This window comes from Chinchilla lanigera, unplaced genomic scaffold (genome assembly GCF_000276665.1).
Source record: "Chinchilla lanigera isolate Chin_1 unplaced genomic scaffold, ChiLan1.0 scaffold00035, whole genome shotgun sequence".
Lineage (NCBI taxonomy): Eukaryota > Metazoa > Chordata > Mammalia > Rodentia > Chinchillidae > Chinchilla > Chinchilla lanigera.
Window position 1 is genome coordinate 12526696 of NW_004955436.1, and position 26191 is coordinate 12552886.

General features: G+C 41.8%; 1 protein-coding gene and 1 pseudogene across 1 annotated transcript in view; one reads left to right on the forward strand and one right to left on the reverse strand.

Moving 5' to 3' along the window:
• Ctgf (connective tissue growth factor) overlaps positions 1-291 on the reverse strand; it is a gene marked incomplete in the record, with an annotated part of 3385 nt that extends 3094 nt beyond the window's left edge. Inside the window, 1 exon segment of the mRNA XM_013516697.1 lies at positions 1-291. Coding sequence (XP_013372151.1) covers positions 1-276 — 276 coding nt within the window.
• A 12763-nt stretch (positions 292-13054) lies between these two features.
• LOC102003583 lies at positions 13055-14295 on the forward strand (annotated as a pseudogene).
• Positions 14296-26191: the final 11896 nt, after the last annotated feature.

The following is a 26191-nucleotide window of genomic DNA, read 5'->3' on the forward strand; positions in this document are numbered from 1 at the left end:
TCGGGGGCTGTCGGCCGGGGCGGCTGCCGTCGCTGGGCGGGAGGCGATCGTCTCGGCGAGGCGGGGCGGCAGTGGCACTGGCTGCCTCCTCGGAGCGGGGAAGAGCGGCTGTGTGGGGCTGCGGCGCGCGCCCGGCCTTTTATACGCTGCCGGCGGCCGGCGCGCCAATGGGCTGAATGGAGTCCCACACAAACAGGGACATTCCTCGCATTCCTCCCCACCTTCCTGCCCCATCAACTCACACCGGATTGATCCTGACCCCTTGACACTCAGCATTCCTCCGTCTGAAAAAGCTGGCACACTCCAGCTCACCAGAAAAAAAAAAGGGCGCAGTATTTCCAACATCAAATAGGAGTTTTTTCCTATGCGCTTCTGCTTCTCTGTACTTCTGATTTCTGTCGTTTAAAATCACACTGGCAGTTAGTATTATTTTTTGCTACCTCTTCTCTCTTTAATAGTTTTGCCCTGTTCTGGCATAAGTCCTTTTAAGGAGGTGGGTAGCTGAAGAGACAAACGAGGATTCCTAAAAAAAAAAAAACTCTAAAAAGTTACCTTTTTAGTGTTTTTGTAGTGATTTGCGTTCAAGAGGCTGTAGGGTCTTGAAACTCTGCGAAAAGGAGGAAGTAGCTTTGAACCATTAGAAATCCCCAAGATGCCCACCTGGAAAATCCTGAATCCTGTATCTGAAATAGAGGAATTTGATCCTTTGTCATTTGAGATAACGGTTTGGTTTCGTGACCCACAGCCAGAAAGACAGGGAACGAAGTGGGAGTCTGGGCAGGGACGCGGGTCCCTGGGTAGATTCCCAGCACCTTCCTTTGCTTTCTCTTAGTGCATGGGACACTGTGTTGTTGGAGGTGCTGGGAGGGAAAGGGGGTAAGAGGCCATCCGTGTTTCCAGAGAAACGGGTCTGTTCCTAACGTCAGAGCAAATGACTGTGTGCTGGGTAGGTACAAGCTCGGGGTCTCTGGATGGGTCACGGGTGGGAGAAGAGCCATCCAGACAGGAGGGGCCAGCAGAAGCTTGGGGTTCCTTAGCGGCATGTTAAACAGCTGCACTGAGGTCTTTAGGTGAGTGATTTTACTCATACTAAAACCTGTAGTCTTCAAATATGCATTGAACTTGGTTTTTCTTGAAGTAAAAAGATTATACAAGAAGCACCGTGTACCCTGTTGTGTCTGATTATAACCTGTCAGGGAATAATATGTTTTTAGTGACTCCCCACACATGGGTGAATAGGGATTGTGACCTCTGATGACCCGGGTGTGTGGGATGAAGTCGGGGAAGAATGGGCTCTCCCCGCTGCTTTGTGCGGGTGTCAGCTAAGACGACCCTCAGACTGTCTCCCCGTCTTTGGACTGCTACTTAGCTTCACTGAAGACCCAATTAATTAGCTGTGCACTCATTTAGCGTCTGTGTTGTTTAACTGGCTTTTCGGTTAATAGCTCCAATTACCATTTTATGGTAAGGAGAGTGATTCTAGGGCCATGCCACCCTCAGCTGACAGTGGCGTCACCCTCACCGGTGAGTGGGTTCCTTTCAGTTGATGCTTCACATTCCAGGCTTGAAGGGAAGCATATCTGTTTCTGATGTGAAGACAAGGAGAGGAGCCCGCACACTACAGATCTGTAACTTGAAGGTAGCGTGTGTCAACCGGCCAGCGTTTTTAAGGTTTCAATTCGTCATACTGGGAAACGGCCAAGGGGAAAAAGAATTAACCAACTTGGGCACCGGTGCCGATCATCTGAGCACAATTACCTCCTTAGGCAAGCCACATGTTGTACAGTGCAGTTGCATGTCTGCAGTGTGAATGGCCAGCAAAGGGCCTCTGAAGCCCAGGAAGAATTTTCCTCATTGTTATTTAATGTTCTTTCCAGGCATTCCTCAAAGAGAAGAGGCCTGTTAGTTCCTATTTAAAGAAGGAACATTCCAAGTTATGTTAATAGCCACATGTGTATTAAGGCAACTTGGCCCCCAACTATCTCTTCCCCGTGGATGATTTTAAAAGCCTAAAATATGTGGGAAGCCACAGTGAAATCTTTCAAGACCTAAACCTCCAATTATAGCTACCACTAATGGCTGGAAAGGTGGGGTGGAGGGGAAGGAGGGGGACAGAAAGCACGCGCCTCATCTAAGGTGGGATGTGGGTTCCGTGGTGAGCTCTTTAGCCTGCAGTGTGAGGGACATGGGACAGCCAGCAGTGCGGACTTTGGAAACCTCAGGAGAGTCAGGGCCACCACCAGCAGCTTTGTACACACAGCGAGGAGACCCATTCATGAAGAGGATGAGTTGCATAGTTGGGTAACATGGGTTATATTCTTAGAACTGCCATTCACAAGTCTCAGAGAAGTCCTTGCAAGTAGGAGCCATCTTCTCAGATTCCCATTTATAAAAGGAAGACACTAAGAATTTTTAAGTTTGCAGAGTCCAGGGAGGGTTAAGTAGATTGAAAATCTCAGGGAATTGGTACTTTAACTTGCTTACCTTTCTCTCTCTCTCTCCACGCATGTGAGAATGTGACCATTTTGTGGTATTGTTAAAAATGCCCTGACATTATAAAAAGAACTTGGCTGTACTAGAAAAGTCGCGTGGTCTCTCCAATCTCAGTAGGTTCATAGCTCCAAAGGGATGGTTTTAAGATTGGCTGAAAGGAAGCAAACATCTTGAAATGTACAGAACATGTGAAACCTCACAATAGAAAATATGCTGTGCATTTCAAATTTTTCCTTTAGGCTTTATGACCAAAACTCTTTTGAAAGAGTTAAAAGATCATTATTAAGAGAGTCATAGAGACAGAAACACACTCCCCCCCCCCACACACACACACAAAGAATGAGAGAAGACACCCAAGACATTCACAGACTCGAAAGTATGTTTTTATTGTGATGCAGACCATTAAGGGCCAGGAAATTTAGAGGAAAGGCTGACACCCTGTTCTCAATTCATGCCACAGCATATGAATTCTTGCACTATTATAAATGACTCAGCAAATGTTTGTGTGTGCCTGGGCGGTAAAGTGGAAATAGTGGCTTCTTACAACTTCATCCAACTCTGACTTATCCCAACCCTTTGAGTGACAGCAGGTCAGAATGGAGAGAGAAAAAGTTCTTTGAATTTGTGCACAAGACGGTAAAAGTGCACTCATTTGGACTTGTGGGCAAGTGGTTACCTAGCAAACTCATTTCCCTGGTAAAATAGGAATTTGTGAAGCGGGCCACTGAGTCATTCCCCAAGCTAGATAAGGAGCGTGCATGTCTCCTAGACATGGTCTCTGCAGGTCATTTAGTGAAGTCTTGTAAGATATTTGGCTGTGGGTGTACTACATTCTTTCCCTTGTGTTCTTTGTTTTTTTTGCCCTCCTAAAAAGAGGTTCCTTGATCAGGTATCAGACAGAGAGAAACCCTGGCAGGACTACAGGAAAGTGGCCAGACTTGGAGTGTTTGTGTACTTAAAGAAGGAATCTTGCACATTTTCAACTTTTAGTTGTAGACATTTTCTTATAAGAGCAAGCAGAAGCCGGTGCCAGCCCTCAAAGCGGAAATCAAAGCTCCCAGGGAAACATAGCGGAGGAATGTGAGTCTGAGCCAAGAGCCATACGCAAGGCGCACACCGAGCTGTCAGACTTATAGGAAGCCTGGCTGTATAAGGACATTGGACAGAGTGTGTTTGTCCTTCTGGCGGGTGGGGAGTGGGCTTTCCATATTTCTAGCGTGCCTTAGGTTCAATAGTGAGAGTGAATTCCATCAAAAAGCAAAAAGTTATGCGGGGAGGTTTTGGAAAGACTGTAATAAATATTATTCTGAAATCACCAGGGACCCTCGTTTGGTTTACATGACCCCTTTCACCGAAGATGAAGGTTAGAGAGAGGCTTGGGAGTTCCGAGTGGGAGAGAAGCACCATCTACATGACATTCCTTACTTTCCTGCTTTTTCCCCCTTATAATTCCTTCTCTGACTTTCTTAGGGTGTTTTCTGATGCAGAGATGCTTGTGAGAAGGCAGTGAAGGCTGCCCTGTGGGGCTTGTGTTTCATGCTCATTTATCCATTTCCTTGCTTGTGGATGGAGTTGGGGGCTGGCGGGGTGAGAAAGGAAAGGAAGTTTTTATTTAATAAAGTACTTCCTCTAGTCCGCCATGTTTCACTTGGTAGTTTAATTAGTCTTATTCCGATTGTTGACTTAGGCCCCTGTGCTGTCTTTTGTCGGCTTTTGTTAAGGAGAGTGGGGTGGGATAGCGCGGGTCTTCCCAGACCAGCTGTGGTGGTGGCTGGTGGCTGAGATGTCCCCTGCCTGCCGGGTGGGAGACTCCGATTCATTCCAGGTTAGCAGCAAGGCACAGCTGCAACTGTGTGTGCAATCACACGGAGTGTGCGGAGTTCCCTTGATGGTACTGAAGGTAACATGGAAGGTGATGTTTAATGGGAATGGAAGAGAGGAGGCAACCCTTCTTTAAAATGCGTGATTGGGGAGACTATTCTATAGGCTTGGGAGGAGGAGGAGAGAATTGGGACAAGCAGGCGTATGCCAAAGAGTGGGGGGAATGAAAGGATGGAGACTCCGAAAGAACCGGTGTAAAGAAGCATGGGTGTGTCCTTAGGGAGTTCGCTGGGGTGGGAGGTGGTCAGATCCGCCCCGTCAGGTCCTCCTTGGCAATGTATTTTCCCCTCCACCAGCCTGTGGCACGGTCACGAGAACCCCTTTTGACACCTGCTAGAGACAAGAGGAAAGGTTTGTAGCTGAAGGACATAGTATTTATGAAGCATTTTCTTAGAAGATACTAGGGATTTAAAATTACCCTTCTCTTTCAGTCTTCAGTGGGGAAGCTCTTCTTTGACCTGAAGATGAAGGCAAATTCTTACTTTCAAAGCCCACATCCTGGCTTGGTGTAGCTCCTTCCCATGTGGCAGGGATTTGGGAGTGCTGATACTGGGCGAAAGCTCAGGGGAAATCAAATCCCATTCCATATTTTTTTTAACAATGGATGCTGTGAATTGGTAGAGATATTTAACCAACAGTTTTCTTTTTGTCTGTCTTATGCCTCTGACATCCTTTACATGTCATCTGTATGATGAGAATACAGCAATGTGTTTCTGTTTTGGTCAGTTTTTAGGATGTGTAAAAAGAAATTCTATGTGAAGCTCATTTCTGTCACTTGATAGCAACTCCCCCTTCATTTGCATTATGTGATTTTCATTCTGTTTTTTTTTGAGAAGTGGGTCAGGGTAACTCTAGTTTTTCTTTCTTCAGTGAACAATGTAGAAGCTGCACTAAAAAAAATGTGATGTATAATAACAAAGCAGTAAAATTTATGATTTTATGTGTCCTCATGTCCTCTTTAGATTGTTATCTTCTCAGACACCAAGGTGGTACCTCTGTTTAACATGATGTCATAGGCCTATACCATTTCTATGTATTGGGTGGCAGTTTTCCCTCGTATCATTTTATAATGTGAACTGAGCTATCATGATGATGACAAATAAGTTTTAAAATTAAAAGCAAACTGGTAGCTAATATGTTCTAGGGTGCTGAAAACGAAGTTGTTCTAATTGTCGAAAGAGTTGCTAAACTGTTTTCTTGTGTGTGACTTTTTAAATAACTATGCCTATGAGAAGCATGTGTTTGAAATGATGTTTAAGGTTTTTGAGAGTGTCTTAAAGTCAGCTTTCACCGTGTTGAAGAAGTAAGTTATGTTCTATTCAAATTCTTGATGTCAGAGTTGAAGTAAAAGAGAATGAAGGCATTGTTTAATCTGACATCAGGGTGCACATTGCTGATTTCATCTGACCAATTTAGCACGACTTCTCCTTAGAGCTCTGTCTGGGCGCATGCAATAGGTATCCAGTTTTGCCTTTGTCATCCTTTGTTTATGTCAAAAATTTAAACTGATAAATCCCTGTACATGTAATGTCTTGCTTCAGTTTCTTGACAACCTTATGAGATACAGTAATCATTCTCCATCTTTGTAGATGAGGACACTGAGGCCCAAGCTAACACAGTACACAGGAGTAGGCAGAGGAGGACCAGGGAATGTTCTTCTGAAAAGAATTCTTGCCTGTGCTTCCAAACTTTACTACTTTTCTTCACATTGCCCATATAGTGATCTGTTAACACTTCATATCTTTCATTAAGATGATGATCTCAGATCTTCTTAATCTCTAAAAGTGCACACCCTAGAAGGTTTATAAAATGCTACTGGACCAATTAGCAGTCAGGGCTATGCTGCAGTATGAGATAAACATGATAAAAATGACGTAGAAAAGATGTTTACTCACCTGTATTAGGAAAGAAACTTGGACATAAGCATAGATTTTTTTTAAGCAATTAAGATTTTGTGAATTAAAAAAGAAGACTTTGTGACTTCATTATGTAGCCAGATTGCTTCTGACTCACTAACAAACCAGTGTAGCTAATAAAGGAAAAATGAATCAAGATGCTGGCTATGTTTTACATCCTCCTATCAGGGTGTGTCCTGCTGTGACTTCAGCTTCAGGCCCCACTGAGAAGGTTCAGTGTCTTAACTCCCTGGAGTCTTGTTTAGGCTGAGACTAGGACCAACCACAGACATCAGATCATTACATCATTCACTGATAAGCTGCCCTTATGAATAAATAGCATGACAGAATCTGGGACAGGCTAGCAACACTGAAGCTATGTCTACTATAAACATAGATTTTTTTCACAGAGATCTCTAAATAAACATGTCCTTTTGTGCTACTGACATGGTGTTTGTGTTATGAACATTTCTTCACTGAAATGCATTTTCCTTAACATTTTTTGTGTCAGGCTTCCAGCTCTCCCCCTCTCCATGAGGCATGGAGTAATTGGGTTTGAATCTCGACTCACTTCATGTTGTTCATGGAATGTGATCTATGTCATAACCATGCATGGTGGAGCTTGAAGGTGTTGTCTAGGAATGGCAGGCTACACAGAGAATTATCTTATTGACTTATGCATGTGTGTGAAAGTTAACAACTATAACATGGGGTTTCGTATAACTACAGGCTTACTAGTGTCTGGAAATATTTCACCATTAAGCTATTTCTTACGTGTACGTGGTGAATGCTTACTTTGTCCAAATGATTCTTTTGTGGCATTTTCATCATTTCCAACGGCTCTCTGTTGGGTCTTCTTGATGGTTTTGCCCTGCTGTTTCCATTTATATCTGATTCCTGAGGCTCCAGCTGCTTGCTTTTAGCCCAGTAGGTAAGCAAGCAAACTTCCTGTCCAGCTTCAGATAGACTTTGAAGCAGCCTTACTTTGCAGTAGGGCTGAGCACGGCCACGGCTAAATCATCCTGTGTTGGGTTTGACCGCTTTCCAGCCAGGCTCCTCCTTTACCAGTCAAGCACAGTTTTCCTGGCCAGCTTCTGAAGGAGCCGTCAGAGGAGGGACCACAGCATGGCGGTGGGACCATTCCTGCTTCTCCTGTGTTCTCATTTTACACGCTGAAGCCTGGCCTTCATCTAAAGCAGACACAAGAGCTCCAACCTGTATTTCTCGTGTCTCACATCCAACTTTCCAAGAAAGGAAAACGACCTTATGTCGAGTAGTAATGGCCATCTGGAAGCCATTTTGTCTACACTAAGGACCGAAGTGAAGGAGAGTGTTACACTGGGCATGTGAGGGCAGCTGCAAGGCAGCAGCAGCGTGCCAACTACACTCGTGTCACTGGCGCTCCTGGAGCAGCAGTGCTGAGGGTCCCTCTGCTTGGGATCCTTCAGTGTTTCTGGCAGCTGTGACAGTAGGAAAATAATACTGCCTGGGATGGGCCAATATTCAATCAAGCTAGGCCTAGAAGAGCAAAGGGGATGGGGCTCAACACCAACAGATTTGATAATTTTATTATTTATTAATTTTGGCAGTACTAAGGATGGAATCCAGGGCTTCATGTATACTAGGCAAATGCTTCCGGTGAGCTACATCCGAACTCTTGGTCTTTCATTTTGAGATAGGCCCTTGCTAAAGTCCCCAGGCTGGTCTCAAGCTGGCGATCTTCCTGTCTTACCCTCCTGGGCAGGTAGGATTACAGGCATTTACTACTGTACTGGCTCCAATAGTTCATTACAGAATAAAAAAATTTTGTTGTTTATAGTTTGTTTGTAAAAATCTTAAGAATAAAACCTGACAAAATAAACTTGAATCATAATTAAATTAGACATTTTAACAACTCAAGGTTGATGACACAGTATGACTTAAATTCATTTTGCAGCTTAAAGCATTTTATAAAGGAAGCCAACAATTTTGATTTAAAGGGTCAAATATTAATAGTGACTTCAGATGTTCCATAAGTACAGACAGTAAGATAGAACTGATCTGAGTTTAAAATGGTTGGATTTTGTTTAGTTTAGAGAAGATTTTTTTTCTCAGTTTCACTAGTTTGCTAAATTATTAAATATGTGACATTAAACAAACCACTTAATCTCCCTAAGCTTCAGTGGCTTCTCTTAACTTGGAGATAATTGTAGCACCTACTTCACAAGATTTCATAAAATTGTTTCAGACAATTTACAGGGATTAAATAACAAAAATCTTATAAAGCACCTAGAACAATGTTTATCATAGAGTAAGCACGTAATAAATGTTAAGGGAAAATAAAACCTTCCGTTAAATTTATCTCTAAATAGTTTGAGATATTCAGTTTCTGCCATATCACATTCGCCAGCTATCAGCTTTTTGTCCAGTAGCTTTCAGGGTCGTGGATTATGTAGACGACACCGAGTGCGACAGTTCATAGTGACAGCACCCCCCCTTTTCAGCAAGATGAATGCTGTTGTTTTTCAACTTGAGAGTGATTTATTAATTGATCATCTTCAGGATCTTCTCTCTCTCTCTGCCGCTCTCCTTTTTTTCTGTCATCAGATTGCCACAGGGGGGAGTATAAGTTCTTGAAAGAAGCAAAGAATACAGTTAAAGAATTGGGAAAAAACATTTTAAGTATTTCATATCTATTATTATTAAAAATGTTTATATCTAAAGTATCTAAACAGGTTCTAGCAATACCCATGAGAAATACTTTTGGTAAAATAATATATGGGACCATTGTTCAATCAAATAATTTTGTGGTAGTTGCAAAGGCAGTGTCTGAAAAATGTCTCTATGCAGCATGGATGTATGTGTGTGTGTGTGTGTGTGTATACATAGGTATTGTGGAAAGGATAAAATGTAAATTTCCAGTTTTTGCTGCAAAAGAGGAGAGAGACACAGACAGAGAGAGACAGAGACACAGAGAGACAGAGACAGGGACATGGACAGAGAGAGAGTGGGAGAATATGAATGTGGGGAAGTACTAATTTACATACAATGAAGTTAAGTATTGGTTTGGCTACAGTGGTATCATGGTTACAGCCTCGTGATATAGATGATACTGGTAGATGAGATTTTAACCTTACTAAATTCAACAGATATATAAGATATATACAGATATGTAAGGTAATGCCAAAATGGGAAGAACTGTACAAAAGCCAGGGCCAAATTTTATAATACTAATCCCAGCCCCAAATACGGTTATTTCTTCCGCCATTTTACAGAAAGCGAAGCACAGTAACAGTCCTGGAGAAACTGATGGAGTCGTATCAAAGGACGGGTACTTTGAGCCTGGGAAGGAAAGCGCCCTTTCCTGCTGGGAGGTGACCCTTTCTGTAGCCTGTTGGCTTTCCTTTGTTTTTCTGCTTCTCCCAAAAAGTGCTTCCCCAGGAGCTCCTGATCACCCACAGTTGGCACTACATTTCCCATCTCTTCTGCCTCTTCCTCCCTGCCTAGGCTACTGCAGTGTTCTGAAGAAATAACACCCTAAAGATGATTTTTCTTAGGAGATTTCCCCTTGGATATCTCCTCACTGTTTGTAACATACTCGGATTACTGATTTCCTGTCTTGTGGAGGGCTTCATATTGATTGGCTCTCCTTCTTCCACTGTACCCTGCCATAGTGAATGTTGCATAACTTGATTGGGTCACAGGGGCCCAGATATGTGATTACAGATTACTTCTGAGTGTGTCTTTGAGAGTGTCCAGAGATGAGCATTTGGACTATGGTGCTGAAGAGAGCAGGTGGCCCTCCCCAGTGTGGGTGGCATCACCCCCTGATGGTCTGGATAGAACTAAATGTTGGAGGAAGCTGGGTTTACTCTCCTGCTTGACTGTTCAAGTTGGAATATCATTTCTTCTCTCTCCCTGGGCACTTTTGGTTCTCAGGGCCTTTAGATGCAAACTGGAATCTATGGCATCAGTTTTTTGTCGCTCATGCCTTTGAAATACACCACTGGCTTTTCTGGGTCTTGGACTTGTCATCTTGTGCTACTCCAGTGAACAGTGGGATATCATCTAAACTTGCGAAGTTCCTGTTGCCTGCTTCTTCTAAGCTGGTCAGGATTTGCTGTGACATAGAACTGCACCCTCACTTCCGGTCCTAACTCACTGTCTTACTCACTTTCCTACTTGCTGGGACACCATACTGACACCCACAGTGTAAAGGAGGAGAGGCTTATTTGACTCTTGGGTACAGTCCTTGGTCAGATGGCTCCAGGGAAGAATTGGCGTAGCGGAAGAAAGCTGCTCACAGCATGGCGGTCAGGAAGCAGAGACAGATGGAAGAAGCCAGGAGGGAGAGATACGCTCCCAGGTCGTGCTGTTGGGGACCTGCTTCTTCTGATCTGACCTGGCCTCCTAGCAGCAAGCTGCTTATATTGCTCCCATCATTTAATCCCCTTCCAAAAGCCCCACCTCTGAGCTTATGAAGCCCTTGGATTACGCTTGGTATAACCTGAAGCATTCACCTATTCTCTCCCACTCTGCCTCACTCACTTACCCTTCACAGCACCTCTTTGACCTGCCTGAGATTTGACCTCTTATCCCTTTTTTCTCCCCCCGAACACATGGTTTGCTTCCTTCAGTGTCCGCCGCACAGTGTCTGACACCAGCAGTTTCATGTCAGTGCCTGGCGTTTGCTGTCCCAATGTTACTTCAAGCCACCCAGGCGCCTCAGTTGTTCTTGTGCCACCTGCTGTCCATTCGTACTTTGCAGGCACACCTTGGTTCTCAGATCTGCTGTGCTGTGCTCTTCGCCATTCTGGTTGGCTCTTTGTACCCCTTCCAAGCCTTGCTGCTCCCGCCATGGCTCCTGCCCCGTCATTGCTCCCCTCCACTCATCGGTGCAGCCCTCCTGCCTGTGTGAGACCAGAAGACGCAAGCAGCCCGGCCTTTGTCTGCAGGATGGGTTTGTCCTCAGCCTCATACTCACTGCATCAATTTAGAGCCACAGTACCCACGTCTTTAGCCACCAGCTACCTATTTAAATTTAGATGAGTCAAAATGAAAAGGAGCCTCAGTAGCCACATGCCTGCTGATTACTGATTACTGCGCAGAGAGCTTTCCCATCCCTGCAGGAAGTCGGCTCACCAGACCTCTCCTTGAGTTTTGGGCTCAGATTCCTCCTGTCGCCTGTGAAATCATCTTCTCTCTTTTCTTCTTTCTTTTGTCTTTCAGGGTTTTTTTTTTTTTTTTTGAGTTAGCTGCTGCTTCTTGGCCTATGAGCACATACATTTCTTGCATCTATGGAAGAAAAAAAAAAAACCCAAACAAAGCAGTCTTCCCTTTGTCCCATGCATTCCTCTAGATTCTGCCTTTTTTTTTTTAACACTGAAGCTCCTAAACGCATACACACACCATCACACACACAAATCCCCCCTGCATTTTGTGTCACTAGAACTCACTTTGAAGTTGCCAGTCGACTACTGTAATAAAGCTCCTAGCACTACAAAGTTGCCGCCAGATAACCTCTTAAAGGCCCCATCCAGCGGAGTCTTTTTTGAGCACTCATATAACTTGATCTTCCTGTGAGTATTGTAGTTGAGTCGTGTTCTCTATCTCTTTGACCACTGCCTCTGGCCTCCTTTGCAGACTCAGTCTCTCTATCTGACATGGGTGACCCATTGTCTCTCTCTGGTCCTGTTCTTTACCTCCACATTGCTGGTGGTTCTCTGTTTTCTGGGTCATGACCAGAAACTCTGTTCTGGGTTCATTCATGCTGGTAACTGAACATTAATACAAATGTCTTGCATAGATCTTAAAGTTCACATTTTAAAACCGAGCTCATCCCCCACTTCAAAATCTGCTTCTTTTATATTGTTTATTTCTTTTCTATGTGTTCTTTTATATATCTAAGAGGTGTGATCAAATATGCAATGAATACATAAATAAAGAATTATTACATTAGAAGATCCAGTATGATTAATCCTCCTCATGTTCTCCCCCTTGTTTCAAACAGACTTCTCCCACCATCCTTTCCACTTGCTGAAGTAGTTCTGGAAGTCCTCTTTCTTGAGTGTCCATCACTCCTGACTTCTTCTTGTCCTGCCTCCTACTTTGCCCAATTTGCTTAAATAACTTACAATTTTATCACATTAGTCCGTGCTTTTATAACTTGCCCACATTGCTCTGTATTTACTTCATGTAAACTTTTGACTGCATTTGGTAGCTTGTTTTATACCTGATCAACTACATTTAGAAGATGTGATCAAAAGATACAGTGAATGATTAAATTAAGGACTCTTTATTAGAGTGAAAGACATGTCAAGAATAATAGGATGGGGGCTGGGGATTTAGCTCAGCGGCAAAGCACCTGCCTGGCAAGCGCAAGGTCGTGAGTTCGGTTCCCGGTACCGGAGAAAAACCAAAACCAAAAAAAAAAAAAAAAAAAAAAAAAATAATAGGATGAGTGCATTTGCAGTGATGGGGGAGTATTTTGACTTTCTTGAATGGGATTAAAGACGATGTGTTTTTTACTGTAGTTAATTTTAAAATTTAAACATTCACTGTATTTTGTGATCATCCCTAGATCAAATGTTTAAGGTAATTTTTGTTTTTTTTTTTTTTTTTTTTTCCTCCGGTACCAGGAACCGAACTCACGACCTTGTGCTTGCCAAGCAGGCGCTTTTGCCGCTGAGCTAAATCCCCAGCCCCTAAGGTAATTTTTGTTAAGTAAAAATGTTATGGTGTGTTCTCATCCACGTTATTCACCCGATCTGACATCATGTGACTTCTGGCTCTTCTCCAAAGTGAAAATGACCTTGAAAGGTAAACACTCTGAATCGATTCAAGCACTGAGGCAGCCACAAAAGTGCAGTTAAAGACAGTCATGGAAGGGGAATTCAAAAATTCCTTCAGAGAGGGCCTCCACGTAGGGGGAGGAGGGTAGCTGGGGCAGGGCGTGAGTCAGCTACCAATGCTGTTCAGCCGGAGGTGACCCGGAGCGAGAAGACACCCAGTCTCCTGAAACTCAGGGAAGTGGGGACAGTTCAGCTTTGATCGCCTAAGGCACCGCTTCAGTTCCAAATTTGTCATTCTGAGGCCTCTGCTTCTCCTGCATCCCGGAGCTGGAGTCACTAACAGGAGTGACACTGGGCTGCCTGTTTACCTTGCTCGCGCTCACCCTTGTCTGCGGCCTGAGTCCCATCTGCTCCAAATGGTTCAAGATTGATGCAGCTGCAGGTCGCCACTGGCGAGTCCTCAGCCTCCTGGGCTGTACTTCTGCTGGTGTTTTCCCGGGAGCAGGTTTCATGCACAGGACTGCCGAAGCCCTGGAGGGAATTGAATCAGAGATCCAGAAGTTCGTGGGGCAGAACAGAACAGGAAGCAAGGGCAGGTCTTCGAATGATGCTGACTCAGCCTTTGTGGAGCACCCCTGTGGGGAACTCAGCGTCTCCCAGGGCTTCTTCCTTGTCTTCCTTTTGGAGCTGCTGGCATTCCAGTGCTGTCCTGGGGCCACAGGACAGTCAACAGTGCAGGAGGAGGAATGGGGTGGGAATCCTGCCTTTGATTTCCACAGCCATGAATCTCTGCTCTCACCTAAGCGGAGTCCCTTTCCAGGCTTTGTGCTCTTGCTCTCACTCTCCTTTCACTCGGTGTTTAAAGGGCTCCCTGTGGGGCTCCAGCCAACAATAGCAGCTACCGTGCAGCTCTGTCTTGCTGTCCTGGCTCAGGAGGGGCTAGCAGTGTTTGGTGCAGCACTGCGGCTGATAAAGACAGGCCCTGGATCTCAATGGGCCATATCCTGCACACTATCTTTAGCTTTCATGTCCCCCGTGGGCTAGCCCTAGGGATGACCATAGCTGCGGGGAACTCTGAAGGGTAGAAGGCCTTAGCCCAGGCCACATTAGAGGGTCTTACAGCTGGCACATTCTTGTATGTGACATTTCTAGAAATTCTGCCCCGTGAGCCAAGTAGCAGTGAGGCCCCTCTGGCTAAAGGGGGCTGGGTAGCTGCTGGTTTCACCTTCATGGTTTTTATTGCTATGTGGGCCTAAGTGATCTCTGACAGTTCTGATGGATCTATCTACTTGGGAGGAACTCTCCCTATCCGCAAGGGACACCTCCCAAGTGGCTTTGGCCCTCAGACATTTTTGCACTAAGTCAATGACATTCATTAAGTGTCCTATCCATGGACTGGACTCCAGGTTTTTATCTATGTGACGTTCTATTTCTCACTCAGATTGAGAAGAGGATGTTATTTGAATGCCTGTTAACTGGAGAACTGAAACAATGACCATCACTCCAGATTTGCCTCTTGTCCAGTCATGCTGCTATGTATAATAAAGTGCTTATCTGACCCCTCTCCTTCAAACAAAATTCCTTCAGAAAGTAGCAAGAAAAATGGGATAAGTATGTTTGAAATGAGGGGGAATATTTTGAGGGGAGTTAATGGAACCTCTTTTTCTGTGATTTTTTAAAATGTTAAAATTTAAAAATTTTTTTAACAAGTTAAAATTTTAAAAATTTTTTAAAAAGTTAAAATTCACTCTGTTTTGATCATACCCCTACACTTACATATTGACATGCAAAGCAAAAAAAATATGGAAACAACTTTTAATGTTACTGTATGTGATACCTTTGGTATTTTAAAATGTATTTTGTACCATTTGAAAAAATCCAGTGGCTGGGCTATGTAGAGTGCTTGAATGCTTGTAGCAGTGAGAAAAAGTCTTATCTATTTATGTATCCGTCTTCTTCTCCTGGTTTATTCTACCATCTTAGTGAATCCATATATCAAAAATAAGATTTATCTATCTGTGTACACATGCATGGTATGCATGGGTGTACATGGACTCATGTGCATGCATGCACATACACATGTAGATGCGTGGCTTTGGAACCTCAGGTGATTAACACAGGGTACCTGATAGTGGATAGAGGTGTGATATGAAGGTGTGAGATCTGGAGATGCTGTGGACATGTTGGGAGTGCCTGTGTGCTGGAAAACCTATGTGTTAGCGGCTAAGGATTGAAAGTACCATAGTGAAACACAGAAGAGAGATAGAGAAAATCCAGGTATCTGGTGTTAAATCAAGCTTTGGTCCAAAGGCGTGCAGTTTCATAAGTGGGAATATCTCCCAATCTCTTTTAAAAAAATGGTACCTGGATATTGTACTACAAATTATCCTGTATGATAAAGACTTGCTAGTGTGAGAGAGATGTTGTTTTACTTTTACATTACTACTTTCTGATGAATGATTGTAGCATTTTCCTATTCAATCACAGTTTTAGGAGATAGTGATGCTTCCTACTCTTTTTTGAAGCAGTAGAATATATACCTTTTTATGGCATTTTGATATGAGGGCTGAAGCGCTACAGCTCTCGAAGGGAACGGGTATAGAAATTCCTTTGGTTTGAAGATATCAAAGACTGTAGAGGAGCTTACTGGCAAATTGCAGCCTTTTGTAAGTTTCTACACAATTTAAGGTATTTCTTGGAAGTTGATTTCTGAGTATTTGTGAATAAGCTCTCACACAGCATAGAGTATAAACAAACCTACCACTGAATGAATTCCTTATATAAAGTTTGGGAACTAGTTTGAACTGTGGAACTACAATGACTTATAGCACATTTATGTCAACCTATAGGTAGGTATTTTGCATTTATTGATTACATAAATAAAGTTTCTGAGGTTTGTGTGTTTATACCTGGTAAGGTTAGTTTTCAGAATTCTAGAGAACACAGTGTTTGTTTTAGACAAACCATAATTTACTAAAGTAAAAATTCTCTAGCAAATTGGATAGTAATGCTAGTAGATGTGTAGGAAAGGTTGTTAATGGACTGGCTAGTGGAATTAAAAAAATTAATATAGTTATCAAATTTTAGGCATAAGAATATTTTGGTGTGAAATTCTTCCATACTAATAAATCTGTTCATATATCCTGAATTAAAAGTCAGTAAATCATTTATTACTGTTTATGTCTCAATGAAATAAATAATTCAGAAATATTTGGAGCATTTGGTATATGTCTGACATTATGTTCAACGCAGTGAGATTTTTTTTCACTTACCAGGAATCAAACTCAGGACCTTGGGCTTGCCAGGCAGGTGCTGTGCTGCTGAGCTTGTATCCCCGGCCCCATGGTGAGATGTTAAAGGGTAACTGGCTTTTGCTTACAAACTCCTGCATCTATTTGTGGAAAGAAAACCTATCTGGATTAAAAATAAACCAATGACCCTCATAATTGAAATTCTTAGAAGCCACAGGACACTGAAAGAAAATTCTAAGGATTAGTGCAGTAGACTGTGTCATGACCCTCAAATTGTAACTTTGTGGTGCTTTTAGGCACAGATCATGGTGAGGCTTTAGAGCTCTTGCCTGAGGCCGTTGAGCTGGTGGATAGTCTTCGAGGGGTCATGGAGGGAAAGAGCCCCAGGTGTTCCATGAATGAAGTGCAGGACAGGACCGATGGAAACCCCTGGCCTGGCTTTGTTTATGGATAGGAGCTGGGTTACATGGTCAGGAAGAAGGAGCAGCAGGAGTGGCAGTATGTAGTCTTGGCTTTGGCATCTGTGAAGGAGAGAAGATGGGGTGCTTTGACCTGAGCCAGCCTGGGGATAACTTAGGAAGATGAGGGAAAGGACGATAATGTAGAAGCCTAAATCCTAATCCTACTTTCTTTTTATTCCGGTGGCTTTCATGTTTAGTCCTTGTCGGGGATCTGTACATACTGCTTTACACTAGTTTTCAGGGCTTAGCAAACGTTAAGATGTCATTTACCGATTTGTGGGGTAGAATTAAGAAATTCTCAGAACTAAGAACTAGTAATGTTCAGATTTTTTATGCTTCTGTTTCTCTTTTTGCTTTAGTAAATATCTATTATTTTTAATTGTTTCAATCTACAAATGATTCTCTGTAATTTCCACTACGATGCTTTGTACGCAGCGTACATCTGATAACTACTGAAAATACATACATGGTTGAAAAACAACATGACTAAAGTCAGTACTTGGGAAGCTGCCTCATTACTTATTTCTTTCCTTTGATAGCTCAGTAGATGGAACACTTGCTGGATGCTGTATTAACATGAAGACGATTAGTTTAATGATAATTTTAGCAAGAATTTCCTGTCTTTCTGCTTTTGTACAATCTCCTTAACTCTTCTCCATCCTTCAACTCTCAAACTTTCTTTCCGTCTCTCTCCACACTGGTTAAGTGCTCATCCTTCCTCTAATAATACAGTGGCTTGTGTTTGTGCCTCACCAGAGAGAGGGCCTCAAGAGCAGAATGGAGTCATTCATCTCTGTACCAAGGACCAAGCCCAGTGCCGTGGTTACTGGTGCCACTTGACTAGAGTGTGTCAGGTATGTTTTTGTGGAGCTAGTGTTATCTTTAATGATGGTGTTGTCAGATATTGACTGCACCATCGTTAGAACTGGCAGTGTGGCATTTAAATACTGCATTCCGAAGATGGAGGAAAAGACAAAAGATGAGACAAAAAATAAAAAGATAGAGACAAAAGATGAGCTGCAAAAAAGCCAAAATTGAAAATCACAAATATGCAGTGTAAAGTGCAAGCTGGAATGTCTAGTATTACTGGAGACCCCTGCAGTGGCTTCCAAGCTCGTGCCCAGAGTTGCAGCCTGTGGTGGGAAGAAAGAACAGGAAATGAAATTGGGACCCAGGATGCTGGCAGGGATCTGGGATGACCAGTTGCTCTTGGGAAACAAAAGGCCTGAAGGCAGCCAGAACCTTGGTATTTATTCATTGAAAAAAATGCTGATGGGATTGTGGCTAGATGTACTAAACAAGCGGAGAGGTGGGCGAGGCTTGAACAGAGGGCTCAAAGCATTGTTGCTGAAGGGACAGGAACAGCCGGGTTTAGGTTATGGTTCACAAGTAACCTGCTCTGTAGCCAGTTCTGGAAGGAATTTGCCTCTGGAGGCATGCAGACTTCAGGGAGACCTTATCTCCTATCTTAGCCCTCTGGTATCACAGCTCGTCTCTGAGCTTAACCAAAGCTGTTGATAATAAGCCAGTCCATTATCAGCCACCTGTTTTCATGAAGATACACGCACAGCCTCGGCTAAACTCACTGATTAAACTGAAAGCCAATTTAGGGAAGTCCCCTCTAATCAGCCTGCACTGCTCGTAAGTAAACACACTCACACTTGTGTCTGGGGGAGGGCGACTTGGAGGGTCCGCCGCATAATATCATTAAGGAACTACTATTGTGTAATACACACATTTTAAAAATTGTGATAAACTTTTACAGTGCATTGAGTATTTTATTGGAACTTGATAAGCAACCTTTGGAGTATGCACTGGCTGCAGGAACAACAGGCAGTAGCGAGCTTAGAGGTCACTTAGTCCAAATTCTGGTTAATTGAACACATTAAGCTGGTCATTTCAGAGTGTACACAGGCAGGTAGGTCTCATTGGTACATTCTAGTGGGCGCGCCTTCCGAACACAAGTCTTTCCCCCATGACATTCTACCATTGTACTCTCTTAGTGGCCCCTAAAGTACAGTCAGGAAGCAGCTGCAGAGAGCTTGGTGCATGGCTTCCTTTGTCGTAGTCTCTGTTTCTCTGTGGTTATACATATGCGCTGGAGGGAGAGGGGAGTAGCCGGAGTATAGGTCTCCCCACAGTTAGTAAGAGTGACCCTCACATATGTGAATAATAATAATAATATAGATTAAGCTCTCTAACTTGAAAATCCAAAATCCAAGATACTTCAAAATCTAAAACTTTTTGAACACTAACATACTAAGGTGGAAAATTTCACACCATAAAACTATTTCATGCATAAAACTACTAAAAATATTACATAAAATTACCTTTAGGATATATATGCAGATTTATATAAAAAACAGATTTCTTCTTTAGACTTGGGTCTTATCCCCAGGTAGCATATTATGCATATGCGAACATGCCAAAATCTGAACAAAAATGAAAAAGATGAAACATTTCTGGTCCCAGGCATTTTGTGAGGGAAACCCAGCCTGTAATGGGCAGCATTCCTTGATGACCTGTGCTACGCTGATTACCCAGGCTAGACGAAACCTGCATACTTACTGGATTTGCTTTCTCTGTACAAATAGGAGGAATGGAAGTTCTGGTGATTTGTTTTTTGTATCATGTCTATCTCACCGAGCCAATACATGGTAAAGAAAGGATACTCTCTGGACCTCTCTAACTCTCCAAATTTCATAGATTTTCCAGACACTGTGTCATTTATAAAGTAAAGAGAATGTACTGACTTGTCAATATTTACCAGATAATGTAGCTTATCAAGACGAACCTAGCATCATTGTTTTCTGAAGCATTTAAATACCATCTTACTCTTAGGTAAATGAACACATAAATGAGTCTATGTTTTTTTTTTTTTTTTTGAGACAGGGTCTCACTATGCAGTTCAGACTGGTCTTGAGCTCACTTTGTAGCCCAGGCTGGTCTTGAACTTACAACAATCTTCCTGCCTCAGCCTCCTGAGTGCTGGGATTACAGGTGAGTGTTACCACGCCCAGCGAGTCTATGATTCTTAAAGCCATTCTGTTACAGCAAAAATTTAAGATCATTGTAATGTGAAAGATTTAAACACCATCTTACTCTTAGGTAAATGAATACATAAATGGATACATGATTCTTAAAAAAAAGTCATTCTGTTACAGCAAAGATTTAAGATCATTATAGTAACTTAGAATTTCAAGGAATCATGAAAGTGAAAAGCTAAACTGAGGGTTTTTTGGCTGTTTTTATTTGTTTAGTAAAAATTCCCTACTAGAGCATACATTTTCATCAGGTTGGATAGTAAAAAAAGTCTTAAATATTTTCTGGTTAAGCTTACTGAGAAGAAACTATGGCAGTTCAATAATATATATAGTATTTTCCTTGAAATCAGGACAAATGCTACCACCTCACTTTTTTTACATTAATCTAAGAGAGATGCCTATATTTTATTTTATTATTTTACTATTACTACTTTTTCTTGTCTTTTTGAGATAGGGTGTTGCTATGCAGTTCAGGCCAGCCTTGAGCTTACTTTGTAGCCCAGGCTGGTCTCGAACTCACAGTGATCCTCCTGCCTCAGCCTCCCGAATGCTAGAATTACAGGGGTGCACCACCATGCCTGGCTAGATGTCTATATTTTAAAATGCTGATTGAAAGTAACTATGCTAATGAAGGCATAGTGTTTACTCACAGTTTAAATTAATAAAAAAACTGTCTGTAGTAAGCCCCCAACTTACAAATGAGTTCTGTTCTGGAAGAGCATTGGTAAGTCAGAATCCTTTGTGAGTCCAACAAAGTGAAGTTTGCTACGGTATTTGCACTTTTGTTTCCATGGTTATTGCTTTGCACATCCTAGCAGTCCCCTCCTCATCACCACTGCTTTTCCTCCTGTTCCTGGACATCCTGGGCTCTGCCTGAGCACTACCTACCATGCACTACCATGTGCTACTGCGCTGTACAGCAGCACACAGCAGCACAGCCTTGACAACACCCAGTGGACACTTGAGCTACTTCCGCGATTTGTTCCCATCTACAAATGTTCTTGATGTAAGGTTCATTTGTACCTGTAAAAGTTTGCAACTTGAATATTTGTGTTAAATACTTAAATAACACTGGAAAAAACTTTTTCAATACTCCCAGAACAAAACAAGTGATGGTTATTATCTTTAGGTTAAAAATGGGGACTGATAAGTTTCAAACTATTTTTCAAAATCTTAGTGCTGTTGTACATGACAAATGCTGTGAAATCTTCCACCTCTTAGTTATTTGACTGTGAGCTTTTGGTTCCCTTTCGAACTTTTGAGAATAGGTAGAATTTACACATAGGCAAAAGTCATCACCACCATGGGACGAGTCCCTCTATGCACTTGGAAGCTGAAGACAGCCTTGGGTAGGGTGGTAGCATTGATGCTTGTGGCCCTAAGAATGCTATTTGGAATAAAAGTTAGATATAAAATGAGAGAGGAGGCTAGTTAGTCTCACTTAGAACTCTTCCTGTCTCACAAGGAGATATAACAGCCTGTATTATTTTCCCTAGAGATTCTTTCTGTCTAACTGATGCCTGTCTTTATTTTCTGTGTTCCTAGCACAAGTTTTGCATATTACCAGGTATGAATTGACATGAACTGAACTTAGTTTGCAGAGATAATGCACTTCTTTTCCCTACCATATAAAGCTATTTCTTCTTCCATATAACTCTTGGACATTCAGTTGCAAAAGTTGAAGAATGCCTGGGCCTTAAAGCAGGACTTGCAGACACAATAAGCCTCTTTTGTCATGTCTAGGTCCTCTTTACCCCAAATAAGAATGTCGGGAGTTACACATAAACTCTGAGCCACATTGTTCCTAAATTCCATAGAATTATTAGATAAATGGCTTGTGCTTTATGTGGTGAGTTTACATATGGATGGGGATAGTGAAGTCACTTTCACGGAGAGCTACGATAAGATAGTCCTATAACTGAGTATTACAAAAGCCAGTGATCATTACCAGAAAACAGAACAACCAGGAACTAGACTGCAGGATGAGTGAGTAAGACAATTCAGAGTCAATGCTTTGTGGGTATATGAAAAAAAAAAGACTTAGATCATTAAGTTGAAAGTAAACCAAACTGAGAATTCACTGAAATAAGTGGTTTTTTTTCTTTTAATTTTGTAATCATCTGAGGTGTGGACTAATTTCAAAGCTTATGTTTAAACAAAAATTAAAAACCAATTGAAAAGTAAGGTCAAATTTCTAACTTTCCCCCTCCTAAAAGGAAGTTAGGAGTTGTTAAAACACGCATTTTACTAGGTTGATTTAGTACGACTGAGATAACCTGAATGGTTGTAAAAATTCTACGTATTTTAGCAGATAATGTTATATGGATAAGTCCAAATAGAAAAGTATGATAATTTCCACTTTGGATGTACCACCAAACATCTTGGGAATAAGAGCTTTTGTTTTAGCTGGTTGTGAAGGTTGATGTCATGTCCTTTGGTTTCAGGTAGCAGAGTGCAGAAGTGACTGACTGAACTTGACTTCCTGCTCCGAACAAAGGTAACTCATGAAAGAAACTGTAAAGATCCAGACATATGATCAAATACCGACCAAATTCTACCATTTAAACTTTCCATTTGTGTACTAGATTTTCATTGGACATGAATGTAACAAAACTAAGAGTTTTTAAGTTTGTTCATTTTTGGATAATAAAAGGCAAGACATTTGTCCTAGAAAGTCACCGTACTTTAAATGATGTTTTATATTATCATATCTTCTGAGTTTGGCTTCCAGTGTTTATCTGCTGCGGTTTACCTTCAGAAAGCTGCCAAGTAATGAAGGAGAAGGTTATCCAGGAAACCCTTGACAGTTCTTCCCTTACTTTAGAAACAGTTCCACGAAAGAAGGAAACCAGTTCTAATCTGTCTTATGATAGGTTTTTTTTTTTCCCCTTTTGTTTAGGTTATACTGACCTCAGTTTAGGACAGTGTAATAGAGATTAAAGCATGATTCTTACTTGTAGTTATTCCTTGAATAATAATAATGACCAGTATTTGGTGATTCATAATACAGCTGCCATAATTCCCTAAACCCCTTGTGGATTTTTAGATAGATGAAATTGAATAGGTTTTAAAGCCATATAGGTAGTTTGTGGCAGAACTGTTTCTAAGTGCGTTCCTCCTGACTTTGGGAGAAACTGTTTTTGCTGTTGATTTCCTTGCTCTTTTGCTTTCTTCTGTTATCTCTTTGCTTTTTGTTTCTGTTATTTTATTTGTTTTCTTTTCTAATTGCATCGTCCTGTCTTACTTATCTGGTGATGCATACTCTGAGTAAAATAAAAATAAATGGAAAAAAGCAAGCTGAATTCTAACTTAGGGTTGACTTTTCAGTATTTTTCTACTTCTCTGTGACTCCCATTCCCAAGGAGTTGGGTGCGACCTTTGGGACACAAAGCTTCAGACCTTGGCCCTGAAGTCTGACCCCAGATGAGACTGCTCTTACTCTGCCTGTTGTCAGCATTTATGCCTCGTTTGTCTCTCTAGAGTGCAATGAATTTGGGGTTATTTTGGCAATTGAGTGATGTAGTTTATTGAAAGCATTTAGAACGTTGTTGATGTGTATAATTGTCTCCAGAATGTTAGATGCTGTACTTACTTTAATAGTTAATATTATCAAGGAATTAAAGATTTACTATTGCAAATAAAAACACTAAAAAAAATCAAGAATCAAGTGGAAATTCACTTTCTGGAGAGGAATCTTGCTGTTCCAGTGATCTCTCTTATAACCATTATCAGCTCATCATAAGGTCCATTAAACAAGAAAAGGGAGAATAATATTTTTGCTTAGCAAAACCCTCATAAACTGACTTAATTAATGCTTAGTTACTAAGTTATATTATTTTGTTGTGAAACTTAGGCTTTGTGATAAAAATATGTTAAGCATTTGTCAGATGTGGCATTAGTTGTTAGGAAATAAGCATTGTTATGAATCTTGGGTAACTGAATTTTAGACATGGATTAAGTATTCACTAAATGTGTGAGTTAACCAGTGATGAAGGTCTTGGAAATTTGTGCTAGAAAATCTGCTGAAAATTAAACCTTGTGAAAGTCATTTCATGTGGGTCCTCATAAAAGTCAACAGGGGTATAGCTCTTTGGCACAGTGCCTGCTTGGCAAGTGTGAGGTCGTGAGTTTGATTCCTGGTACCAAAAAAATCAACAGCCTTTTTTCCTCATCTAGTTAAACACATACATAGAAGCAGAGACATGTAGAGTTTGAAAACCCTTTTGGCATTATGTGGTCTTATGTTCTGAGATTTCTACCACAGTACCTACTATACAATGCAGTTTTGTATAGGAATCAGGCAACACAGCTATGGTTGATGCCAGGGAGGGGACAGAGTTGGATTTTCCAGCTCTTAGCAGAGTTCTTAGAGCGAAGGGTGCACATCTTCCCTCACAGGGTGAGGAAGAAAGCTCCCTCAGCAGTGGGTGGCTTTCTCAGTTCACAGCCCTCATGGACAGTGGGAGAGCCAGTTGCTGAACAATATACTCTGCTACCTCTGATCTTTTTTTTTTTTTTTTTTTTTTTTGGTTTTTCTCCGGTACCGGGAACCGAACTCACGACCTTGCGCTTGCCAGGCAGGCGCTTTTGCCGCTGAGCTAAATCCCCAGCCCCTACCTCTGATCTTTTGATCGCACCCTATTTCTTCTTCACAAAGCATAGTAACTCGAACCCTTAGCTATCCAGAGCTGCTTTTCTCTTCTCTCTCCTTATTAGCAAGAGGTTCTGCATATAAGCAGATTGTCTAGGGGAGGAACTCCAAGAAACCCAGCACAAAAATCATCTGGCTGGCCAAAGAGCTGACCTGAGGTTATGATGCTGAAGGAAGGTGTAGGAATTCCGGGTAGAGGGGCACTGGTAAACAACCCCAGGCCTTCAGTGTAGATCATGTCTGGGAAGCACAAGAAATAGGGACCGGACCCTGGGAAAACTGAAGTAGACAAGCCTCATAGACCTTTAAATCAGACCTAGAAAGGACCAGGGTTACACACTGCTATTTGTTTTCCAAGTGCCAGAGGAAAATTTAACTTTCCTTTTGAAGGAAGATACCGTTCATATTAGTTTTTCATGCAAAATTTTCAGTGTTCAATACAGAACTGCAAGGCATGCTATAAAACAGGAAGTTATGACTGAGATCCCAGTTTAATAAATAAAATAAATCCATAAATGTTCTAGGCATTTCAGTTTTTCAGGTAAGGACTTGAAAAATAACTATGATCAACGTGTTAATCAAAACAGAAAATAATAGACAAAGGAGGTAAGTTGGACACTAGCAAAGAACTGGAATAATCATATGGGCAGTCCAGAACTGAGAAATACGTTATTTAACATTTAGAATCTTAGATGTGTAGAACAATGAGTGAAGTTGTCACAACACAGGCTGAGGGAGCTGGAAGGTCACAATGAAGCCAGGAAAAAGCTGGAAAAATAGAATGGAGCCTAAAAGACGTGTGGTACATAAACTGACCTCTGGCCTCACTATTCTCTGGAAAGAGATTTCATACTTGGCTCTATGAGTCACTTCTTTCTAGACCATTAATGCTATTAGGAACATATTTAGGCAAATCTAATTCCAGTGTTGACTCACAGCATTTAAGTTTTCAAGGGGATTTGGGGAATTGAGAATTTTTTCCCTTTCATTTTAATGGCAAATTTTCTTTCCTTTAAGTAATGTCCTTGCCAAGATTTGACAAGTTCTGAAATGAGAACTGAGAACAAGATACTGGGGAGTAGGAAACATCTGGATAAAGGAAGCCATTGGTGATGCAGCCCAATTCATTTATAGATCTCCCTTTCCTATCAGTTGGGTGGGTAAATAATTTTTCCTTTCTTTCATCCTGAAAACGTTTGTTGACACCTGGCTTGGCATATGGCACTGTTCCTAAAGAATTCTGGCCAAGAGAAGAGGAGTAATGTTTTCAGGGGAAGATGAGTACCTTCAAGGTCCAGCCTGAGGCTGGAGTTTATCCCAGAGATGAAGAGGGAGAAGAGAAGCCAGGAGAGGGTAACGTGAAGCTGCAGCCCTCTTCCTTGCTTATCTGTTCTGGAGGGAGGGACTGTGTCTCTCACTGCTGCTTCTGGGATGGGCCTGTTGCCAGGTATGGTTGTTTCTTCATCAATGCAGTCAAGTGAACGAGAGCAACAGTTCTCTTGGAGGTGCCTTTTGCTCTTAATCATTGTCCTGGAATTTTGCTTATTAAGTTGTTGACTGGATAATTGGATGCTGTATAGTGGCTCATTATAAATGTTCCTGTATCAGATTCAACGTGACTAATTTCAACTTCTGCACTTTCTTTTTTGCTTTTACCAAGAAACTAACCTCATTTTTCAACAGATCTCATATTCACTAGTATTGTGTTTTGGATCTGTATACTATTTCTCTTTTGTTGCTTCCAA